This window comes from Nannobrachium achirus, assembly GCF_963921795.1.
Source record: "Nannobrachium achirus genome assembly, chromosome: 12".
NCBI classification, from domain to species: Eukaryota; Metazoa; Chordata; class Actinopteri; order Myctophiformes; family Myctophidae; genus Nannobrachium; species Nannobrachium achirus.
Window position 1 is genome coordinate 43,558,470 of NC_137832.1, and position 11,309 is coordinate 43,569,778.

Genomic DNA, 11,309 nt, shown 5'->3' on the forward strand with positions numbered 1-11,309 from the left:
TATGTCTCTAGTGTTGTACAAAACATCCATTAACTTCCATTACTCAAATCTGCGTTTGTCTCTGTGACTTAGATCTAAAGTGACAAGACTATCTTTGATTGTTTCCATTGCTGCCTACTCCTTTCATGCTCCAGTGACAACATTGAGTAAAACCCTGCCCAGTCCTGCCTATTTTGGGATGATATTGATATTTCCTTATCCTGGAGCTTGCCTCGCCTTGTAGAGCTCTATAAGCCTATTTTGGGTTTCTCTGATAGCTGGTGTTTACTCTATTTTTATTTCTGTGTGTTGGTATTGTGAATAGCACCCATGTACTGTAGGGGATCACAATTGTGTTATTTGTAGATGTATGTGTCTGCTGTTTCTTTTTCCTCACTCATTTATTCACTTGCCTGTTCATTTAACAAATTATTTAACTCATAGATTGGTTTATAATTAAGTAACATGTAGGCCTATGCAACTGTAGGCCTACTGTGAAAAGTTTGATAAAACATTTGATGAAATACCGTGCATGACACTGAGTCACATAGTCACACAACGACAGTCTCATAACCTGAGCCTCCATGATGAATGGATTCCATGTACCCATTTCAACAACACTCCATTAATTTCTGCAGTGGACTTGCTGTTTTGGTCTAGGATTAAAGCTGGGGGCCACTCGGCCACAAAGATGGGGGAGATGATGGAGTGAAGCAGGGACGTGCTGGGCCTCTGATTCAGCCCGGGAAAAAGAGTTGTAGAGGCCCTCATTGCGTGCTATAGAGAGAGATCTCTCTATAGCGCTGCTGCTACTCAAAGATTTGTCATTTCAGATCATGACAAGTGACAAACCAGTGGGCCAATTACATGAGTTATATTTCGTCATTGTCCGGTGGAAACCTTGTATGTCCAAAACCATTTTAAAAATCATTTAAACTAGTGAAAACAGCCAATCTACAAGCACACAACGCCTCGCGGGGTGCGAGGCGTTGTGTGCTTGTAGATCTGCTGTTTTCACTACTTTTGTGCGACAGCCTTGTAGGATGAAGCAGGGCTTTGCTTTGCGAAAAAAATTACAAATTTGAAACTTGGAGATACAAGGTTTTCTGCCCGACAGTGACGATTTACTTTGTTGGCTGCCCTGCCCCCAAAATGAAACGAAGGCCGACATTTTATTTATTTATTTTTCCTAATGGCCGGCCTGGACCGGCCGGGAATGAACCGGCCGTTCGGGAGTTGTCCCGCTTTTCCCAATGACCAGCACGCCCCTGGAGTGAAGGGGAGAGAGAAAGCGAGAGAAAGGTTTCCCTTCTACAGTTGTAATTCTTGGTTTAAGTCAACTGGTGGTGAAAATGTCTGATAAATAGTGTGTTTGCTTTTCTTCTGTTGCTTTCCTCTTACCCACTAGAGGACAGCAGAGATCTGATCAACGCAAAAAAGGACAGAAAAAATAAAAGAGACATGAAATGAGTCAAGTCATCAAGTGCAGTGGTGGAAAATAACTAAGTACATTTACTTACATACTGTACAATTTTGAGGTATTTGTACTTAGTATTTCCAATTTTCTGTTCTTTTGCTTCTACCCCATTACATCTCGGATCCAAATATTGTACTTTTACTCCACTACAATTATTTGAAAACTTAGTTAGGCTACTTTGTAAATTCAGCCCTATATACTTTTCGTCCATTTGAAAATAGCCGATCTACAAGCTCACAATGTGTTGCGATGCGGCGCATTGTGAGCTTGTAGATCGGCTATCTTCAAACGTTTTTTTATACATTTGAAAACTTGTAATGGGACATTCTGCATAACGACTATTTTCTACTTTTGGTACTTCAAGTACATTTTGAATTCAGCACTTTTACTTGTAACAGAGTGCTTCTACATGGTAGTATTGATACTTTTACTTAATAAAAAACGTGAGTACTTTTTCCACCACTGCACAGTGCCCAGGGAATTTTCAGCTCAGTGCATTCATATTAGTTTTTCACTGAGTGACAGCTCCCCAGACTCCACTCAAGCAAGAGGGTTATTAAATCTGTGTTAACGATCCCAGAAGAGACGAGAGCGCAATTAGAAAGTGGATCACAGAGCTAACTGGGAACGTGGGATGCATGGCACCCATTCACCTATACAACCACCCTCTGTGGTTGCTTAAAGGCGAATGTTACTCTGTGATTCACTCACAATAGGATTAATGATGAGGAAAAGCCTTTAATTGCTTAAAGCAGTGGTTCCCAAATGTTTCAGGTCGAGTTTGGGAAACAGTGGCTTAAACTATATTTCTCATCAACCGGATAAGGTACCAAAATGTGGTTGCAGGATGTTCTTGGAGAGCATGCAAGGGGGAAAAAAACTTCACTATGGGAATATGGTTTTATTCACTGGGTCCTGAAGTCATGGTCAGTTAACTGCTCACGTACCATCGACCAAAACCAGTTTAGAGCTGACTCCAAGTGCTGATATTCTGTACCCCGAAGTCCCCGGTTCTTTGCTGAGCATTTTAAATGGAACTGGGACAGGAGCAGGATTTCTTTGGTGTCTGCAGTTCATTTAGGTTAATTAGCAGAAGAGAAGGAGGCAGCAGAAGATTAGTAATTCTTGCAATAAAGTTGGTGTCTGCTGCTTTTTATTCGTAGTATTTTTTTGTTTTTTTTTGGGGGGGGGGTATTTTTCTTCTTTTTTCTTTTAGCTGTTTTCACAGCAACAACCTGATCCACTTTCATGACCTCGATCCAGCAGTCCATTGAGGTCGCAGCTGTCCGTCTTGGGGAATACCTTGAATGACGACTGACGAGAGAAATTGAAGAGAGGATAAGATCGTCAAAAGAAAGAAGAAAGAGTAGCAGGGTGGCAGAAAGAAAGTGGAGGGTGATTGGCAGTGATTTACGCATCAGGTAGGGCTAGATAAGACGGCTGCAAAGCCACTTTGAGACAGAGGCAATGCAGGCACGATGACTCTGTAGCTGACAGAGTGGCAGGGGTCGGTAGTAGGAGCGAGGGAGGTGGAAAGCAAAAAGGACCACAGCCGAGTTGAGTGACAGGGAAAGAGAGGTCAGAAAGAGTCAGGATGAGTGTAAGGTGGGAGACGGAAGGACTCCAGACTGTGGGGATCGTCTGTCTGGTGATCATGTTCCTCAAACTGATGCACCTGCTGGGCCTCATTGACATCACAGAGACCGGTGAGACAACCCCTGGGATGGAGAGAGAGAGAGAGAGAGAGAGAGAGAGAGAGAGAGAGAGAGAGAGAGAGAGAGAGAGAGAGAGAGAGAAATAGAGAGAGAGAGAGATGGGAAAGAGGGGTAAAGCGTGTGTGTCAGTCAGAGCGTGTGTTAAGCGGAGAGGGGTGGAATGGCAACTAGTTGGAGGAACAAGATTGATTTTGTATTTTTCAGGTTCTGGAGAAATTATGTTTTTGGCATAGTCATATATACAGAATACATACAAAGTTTATAAAAGAAGTCCTGCAGTTTGGGAGTTTATTGAAGTGTATTGAATATTTGAGTTGATTGCAACACTGAAGAATCTCAGGAATTGTGTTGGCTTTTTTAGTTTTATTTTGGATTATTAAATACAGGAGACTCATGAACAGGAAGGCCTAACGTTATGTATGAAATATTCCACATCTAATTCAGAATAATAACACTGATTGCAAAAAAGTATATATACGGTAGATCTATCTACCTGTAGCCATCTACAGTCAGGTAGCCATAAGAAATGGCTACTTGTGCGCTCTGTGAAAGCTCTGTGAACTGTGAACAAGAGATTTTGAGGTTCAACTGAAATTTCAGAAATCAGGGAAAATTGCATGTTTAACTTTGCAGGTACTGTATATGGGAATGTTCAAATGTTACCGTCATTAATTCGGCTGTTCGGTGCCACCAAGATTTTGTGACTCTCCGAACTGAACCGAAAAGCAGTGCCTGTCTAGGACTCAGGTGGCCCTATGCAAGGGCATCTGTCAGTGAGGGGCCACCTAAAATAATCTGCAGCAGAAGATCGATATTTTCTTTTTGGAGGCATATTGACTTGCTCATGAATCAAGTATAGGCAGCCAGGCCTAGAGTGAAGTTTGGGATTATAGGGAAGGAGGAAGGGGGAGGGCATATTAAAATAATAATGTAGTAATCATTTTTGGATAGGGGATACATGACATAATGTAACAATATGTTTAAAAACATCACACCCAATGTGAAGTGAGCAGTGGTCGTGCTTGCATAACGTCTTCAATTGGTAATTGGTGATGTGATACAGGCTACACACACACACACACACATTGCTATGGCAAAACGCTGAGGAAAACACATTGCTATGGCAAAACGCTGAGGAAAAAGACTAGGATATAAGTCTAGGATGTAATTGGTGATGTAATATGGCTACACACACACACATATTGCTATGGCAAAACGCTGAGGAAAACACATTGCTATGGCAAAACGCTGAGGAAAAGTGGCTACAGATAGGTCTAGGATGTAATATTGGTGATGTAATATGATGTAATATGGTTACACACACACACATATTGCTATGGCAAAACGCTGAGGAAAACACATTGCTATGGCAAAACGCTGAGGAAAAGTGGCTACAGACACACGCACAGCCACTCTATGGAGAGGTTTACCACCGCTCAAAAATCTTCTTCCTGTGATGTGGCCCCCTTATTGGTTGTGGCCCTAAGCGACCGCTATAGCTTATGACAGGAACCGGCCCTGTCGAAAAGTTCTAAAAAGTGGAGTATGAATTGGCCCTAACTGTGAAACTGTAAATAACCTTCAGAGTTAAATGAACACTGTGGGTTTTTGCAGTTTGCTTTGTGCAGCCTAATGTTCCAGATGAACATGAGATGAAGGGTCCGCTGTGACTTCACGCTGCGCCCTGCCTTCGCTGTGCTTTTGGGTGTTCACATTAGACACCCATGTATACATTCTGTTTCACTGCTCTGTTGGATGCTTTCTGAGAATAATAACGCGATTCCTTTCCTCTCCGGACCACTCGCTGACCGCCGTAGATCCGCCCCAGTAACTGAACCAACCTGATTGTTTTCTTTGTTGTTTTTCTTGTCCTCCTCTCACTGTCGCTCTTCCACCTTTCTCCATTTACTCACCCACACACACACACACACACTCTCTCTCTCTCTCTCTCTCTCTCTCTCTCTCACTCTCTCTTAATCTTTCTTTTTCTCTCTCTCAATCCCTCTCCCTCTCCCTTTCACTCTTTCTATCTATTTTCCCATCTTCATCAACACTCCTCCTCCTCCACTTCTCTTTCTAAAGATGGTGAGTATGGAGACTGTGAGAACTCCCTCCTTAGTGTCTTTCCCCCTCTCCTCTCCCCGTCTTCCAGTGCTTTCTCTTAGTGATGTGTGAACTGAAACCAATGGTGCCGCGACCTAAATTACCCCAATAATTTGCTTCACAATTAAAGAAGACAGCCTTTGACTTTGAATCAAGTTTGTATTTACTCCATCACATCTGTAGATTTACCCCCTTACCCCTCCCCAAAGCAAATCAGATCTACGGTAGCTCTCATTTGGTGACAACTCTATAAAAGAAAGTATCCCCTCTTCTTTCAGTCCTGTTTTGGTCCTCTCTCCCTTTTACCGTAACTCTCTTGTCCCTGCTTACCTGCACCTACCGTATATGACCGATTTCTCAGAGCGGCAACCATAACTGCGGTGTCAAGCGGCACCTACAGTATGTGTGTGCGGCTGTGCGCTGACACCGCAGCTCTGGAAAAAGGTCTATAGCCTATCCAATCTGTGATGTGTTCTCCCTTCTCCTCCCTCCCGACATGCTGGCCTGCATCTTTGCACTCACCCTCGACCCCCACCCACCCTGCCTCTTTTTTCTCTTGAACTCTTCCATATTTTCCCTATTTCTCTGTCTCTGTGTGTGTCTCTCTCTCTCTCTCTCTCTCTCTCTCTCTCTCTCTCTCTCTCTCTCTCTCTCTCTCTCTGTCCATCCATATCTCTCTCTCTGTCTGTCTCTCTCTCTCCCACAGACAGTAGTGACATTGACTTGGAGCTGTCCACGGTGCGTCACCAGCCTGAGGGACTGGACCAGCTGCAGGCTCAGACCAAGTTCACCAAGAAGGAGCTGCAGTCCCTCTACCGGGGCTTTAAAAATGTATGTCCATGAAGTCTATGGTCTATGAATGAGAACCGAGACGGAGTTTTAATAATTGCACAAATTTTATTTGTGTGTTTTTTAATTTTTATATACATAAAATATTCCAATACAGACTCCCCCATCTCTCTCTCTCTCTCTCTCTCTCTCTCTCTCTCTTGCAGGAGTGCCCCAGTGGCTTGGTTGATGAGGAGACATTCAAGTCCATCTATTCTCAGTTCTTTCCCCAAGGAGGTTAGGAGACTGAACAATCTCTTCCCTCATAATCCTCTCACCCTCCCTTGTTCATACACACACCATTAATGGATGCTTTGGGGGCGGCAGGGGGGAAGTAAATTGAGAATGATTTGATGGTCAATCCTGTTATTTTTCTTTGTCTTTTGTCTTTTGTCTCTTGTCACTCTCCATCTCACCCTCTTCTCAACTGTCGGGGCACAGACGCGACAACCTACGCTCATTTCCTATTCAACGCATTTGACATGGACAGAAATGGCTCCATCCGCTTTGAGGACTTTGTCATTGGTCTGTCTGTACTGCTGAGGGGGTCCGTCACAGAGAAACTCAACTGGGCCTTTAACTTGTATGACATCAATAAGGATGGATACATCACCAAAGAGGTGCATGTTATTTACATAATTTACAATCCAACGCAAGACAGTGTCACTTGTCAAAGAGAAATTATCTTTAAGCTTACAATGTGGCAATGTGACGTGCTGTTAGCTTGCAGATCATGTCTTTTCAGCAAGCAACACCATCCTACTACGGAGTATATTTGGCTTTTGGCCTTTATAAGAACTCATCTTTCATGTGGATTATTTTTTTATGTTTGGATGGATGATTTGCTTTGTTGTAATTGTAGATATCTGAGGTCCAGTTTTAATAATAATTATTATTATAATGATAGTTATGATAATAGCACTTTTCAAAAAACAAATGTTAAAAAGTGCTCAACATGAAAACATGAGTATGTACTGTATTAAAGCAGCTCATACAATATACTGAAATACAGAAAAGGGACCTTTCTAGTCCTGTTTTTGGCCATAAAGCTGGGTGGATTTTAAGATTTGGTAGACCAATAATAATATACAGCACCACTGTAAACCACTGCTATATAGAAGTTTAAAAAGAAAACTCACATGCAGAAACATTAAATGTCCAACAGCTCTGAAAGAAGCTCATCTCTCTTCTCCTTTCTCAGGAAATGCTGGCGATAATGAAGTCAATCTACGACATGATGGGGAGGTACACTTACCCCTGTGTGCGAGATGAAGCCCCTTCCGAACACGTCGACAAGTTCTTTCAGGTTGCACACACGTGAAGACACATGCGCACCCATTCATGTTGTTTGCTTTCCACTCTGCTCTAATGAATGTCACACAGAATGTCAGACAGAAGAGGTCTGACTCATACATCCTGTCTTTCCATTGTTCCCTTTCTTTCCTACTCGTAGAAAATGGACCGAAACAGAGATGGCGTGGTGACAATTGAAGAGTTCATTGAAACATGTCAGAAGGTAACTCACCTTCCTGCACTCACTTGCACGCACAGACAGACAAGAATAGGCATTAACGGCACAAGTGTAACATAACTGTCAGTGGTTCAGCAGGTGGTGACTAAGATAAAATGGACACGCATTCACATATTATTATAGGTTGAGTTCAACTTCAACCACTATTTGTAATATTTGTTTTTCAGTTGATCATGCACTGCATAAACAAACTAATTATAGAGACGCAATGAATAAACAAACTACCATGCAAATAGAGGAAATTGCCAAGGGGATGGAAAACCAGATTATCATAAAAGTGGGTTATTTGTCTATTCGCTTCACACAGTGCGCAGGTACTGTAACTAGTATAGCCAGCACTTCAATACAATGGGGCTTTATTGGTGTAAATGTATGAAGAGAAGGACATAGATTAAGCCAGAACCTACTGTAATGTTCTGTTGGGCACTCTAGTCACATGCACATAATTCAATACATGAAGGAAGACATGGACATTTCTTCTGTTGAATGCATTGTTTGTATGTAATATGCAGTAGAGATGTGTAGATTTCACACTTCTTGTGGTGTCGCTGCCTTTTCATACACCACTGGTTCCATGACTCCTTCTGTCAACTGCAACGTACACCCACAGGACTTAAAAGCACTGGTTATGTGATGTTTATACAGTATGTACATGCTGCCAAAATGAATCTTCAGTTGTGAGCAGTTGAGAGGCAGGCATGTTTGAGGTGTTTACTAGTGCATACACTCATCCAGAGTGGTACACTTACCCCATTTCTCATTCTTCTTGTAGCCATAAAAAATGTGTAAGAGTGTGAAACCTCTTTCTACAGAAAATGACTGATTTGTTAAACTAAACTTTTGAGTTCCTGCAGTTTTGTTTCCTATTTAAAAAACAAAACTGTTCTGCGTATCATAGCCCCTGAAGGCATGCCAAACTGGAGCATAAGGCTTTCCCCAGATTTTTGCAGATTGTATTGATTGTCACAAACCTCTCTTCTTACAGGCAGTACAGTATGGCCTTTGTGCATTAGGGCGGAAGCAGAGTCTTGCATGATACAAGAGTAACGCAAATATGTCAGTGTCATCACAATTGATGACACTTGTGTGTCTCAAGACGAGGTAGATAGCATGTAGCAATATCCTAGTTAAGTGTCTAGTTAAGAGCTCAAATAGGCTAGGCAAATATGTGTTTTCACACTCCAAGATGTCCTTCTCGATGGTTTTGGTTTCTTCCTCATCTTCAATACCTCTGTTCAAGATGATCATCTGTTCCTCAGTCTATGTGGACCTGAGCTGATTATGTAATTGCAAGCACTTCACAGCCTTGTTTCCACTGCTTGTCATGTACAGTACAGCCTGTAATTTGGCACTTTTGTGTGCCCTTAAAATAGATTGCATGCTGTTATCTCCAATTGCTCTGTCTTTATCTCTCCTGTTGCTTGATGGAGTTTGGGTGGTCATATACTGTAGGTCAAAAACCATGGAAACACAATTCATTTGTTTCCTCCTCCAATAGCAGTGACAAAATGTTGAGATCATGTTCTGCAAATGTGTTTTTTCATTCAGGCTCTGACATAATGCCATACCATAATGTATACAGAATTTGCTGTTGCATAGGTCAGATTTGGAGGTTTTATACAAATTTGGGACTAATTCGGAGGAAAGCAGTCAACATAAATATATCAATACCATACCAAATTGATCGTCCCATACCAAAATGCTCCTACAACTTAACCATACAGTACACATACTCACGTACTTCAAGTAGCCTACTCTCACCAATCACTGGATGTCCCAAAGGGTACACAGATGTACACTGATGGGGGATGACATTTACTATTTGCTTATTCATTCATATATTCACTCTGCATTTACCGGTATATAGAATTTAAACATACTAGTCCTACAGGTATGTCCGAGGGTGTGCACAGTATATGAGGGATTGAATGTAGGAGTCTCAGAAGTAATGTTGGAGAACCTGGTGCTCGTTTGGCAGAAGAGTCACCATTGATGTCCAGTTGTGCAATACCCGTTGTATATCCGTCTGTCTGTCTGGCACTGTAGTGGGCACTGTAGTGATGTCAGTCAGTGATGTCAGTTGGGCGTTGTTTTCTGTCTGTCTACCTGTCTTTCTAATGCCTGTATATGGTGTTCCGTGTCCAGGCCTGTCTGTGATGTCATCTCCAAATTTGGGCACTGTAGTGATGTCAGTTGGGCATTCTTTCAGCATATGCGGCTGTTACCATGGTGGCAACATTGTTTAGTATCAGTGATGTCAGCATGCAGACAGACGGTCAGACGGCGGACGGACAGACATTCGGTAAATTAATAGTTAGATGTTCACTCATTTAATCAATCAGAGATTCAGTGGAGATATTTAGGGTCAGCAGCTCAGTATTTGGTTCTTGACTCTGTACCTCTCCTGTTTTTATTCTCACTGTTGTATATCAGCACCGATATTGCATATTTATTTTGAACAGTACAGTCTATTTTCAAATTAAATCAGCTAAATGCTGTCAATACAAGTTCAAATAATAATAATCATAATTATTGATTATGTCAGAAACTTTTCTTTGTAGGTGTTTGAAACAAGAAGTGCTCACATGAGGCTGGCATTTGGGGTGGGGGGGTGGGGGGGGGGACGGGGACGACTGAGTTACCCAAGGTGGAGGGGCCTGGAATTATTTTATACTTTAGCTATTGAAAAATAGCAGATATACACGCTCACGAGCATGTAGATATGCTATTTTACAATGTTTGAAAAGTCATGAAAATTTGTGCAAATCTTTGAATATACGTGTTTTTTAAGCAAACATTTGTAACTCAAATGTTGCTTCTGGGGGGTCCCTGGAACTAAATATTTTGAGATGGGGGTCCGTGGCCAAATACATTTAATTTTGGGGGTCCTTCACATAAAAGGTTTGAGCACCACTTACATAGAAACAGAAGGATTTTAAATATTCAAAGACTTTCACAAACTTTCAAGATTTTTCAAAAATAGCAGATCTACAAGCTCGCAGCGCAGCACTCGGTGCCCCACTGCTTTGGACACATACAATACGGGGTCATTGGTCTCCTTACATTAACTATGTCAGTTAAATAAACCTTTTGGATTTTCAATTTCTGGGATTCTCGGATTAATTCACGTTAGCTAAATAGTTTAACTACTAATTCTAATACAAAGACAGATGCAATAGTTTCACAGTCATTTGTGATTCAACTAATAAAAGTTACATACTGTGGTCCTGAGGGTAAACTCAAACAAAAAATGGACAATTTGCACTTAATTTGTCCAGGGTTCTAAACTGTTGACCTTGCTCTTTTTTTTCAGGACGAGAACATCATGAACTCCATGCAGCTCTTTGAGAATGTTATCTAAACCCAAGCAGAATGCACTCTACAATTGTTTTGTAATCCCTATCTGTCTTTGTTAGATCCATTCTGCATACAGATATAGAGACCCAAGCAGATACACACGTTTCTTAAGAGAACAATACTAATAGGGCAATTGGTCCAGGAATATACTGAAATCCTTCACCTTCAATGCCAATGCTATTGGATAAATGGATACTAAAGGGGGGACTGAGTCTGCAGGAGACTTCTTGGACAAACAGAACAGGAGTGTGAGGAGACGAGAGACTTTATCCACTGTCCTAAGGAAGATCCTATATAACACTTTAATAGACTCTTTGTT

The 11,309-nt window shown here is 41.7% G+C and overlaps 1 protein-coding gene across 3 annotated transcripts in view; it reads left to right on the top strand.

Moving 5' to 3' along the window:
• The window catches only part of kcnip3b (Kv channel interacting protein 3b, calsenilin), a gene marked incomplete at both ends in the record, with an annotated part of 28,515 nt that extends 17,521 nt beyond the window's left edge, over nucleotides 1-10,994 (top strand). For 2 of the 3 annotated variants that reach the window (XM_080738990.1, XM_080738989.1), the window contains 6 exons: nucleotides 5,981-6,105; nucleotides 6,270-6,339; nucleotides 6,544-6,722; nucleotides 7,304-7,408; nucleotides 7,556-7,618; nucleotides 10,947-10,994. In XM_080738990.1, the coding sequence (XP_080595116.1) occupies nucleotides 5,981-6,105; nucleotides 6,270-6,339; nucleotides 6,544-6,722; nucleotides 7,304-7,408; nucleotides 7,556-7,618; nucleotides 10,947-10,994 (590 nt within the window). The remainder of the gene's footprint in view (nucleotides 1-5,980; nucleotides 6,106-6,269; nucleotides 6,340-6,543; nucleotides 6,723-7,303; nucleotides 7,409-7,555; nucleotides 7,619-10,946) is intronic. The other variant, XM_080738991.1, reaches the window with a different exon arrangement.
• Nucleotides 10,995-11,309: the final 315 nt, after the last annotated feature.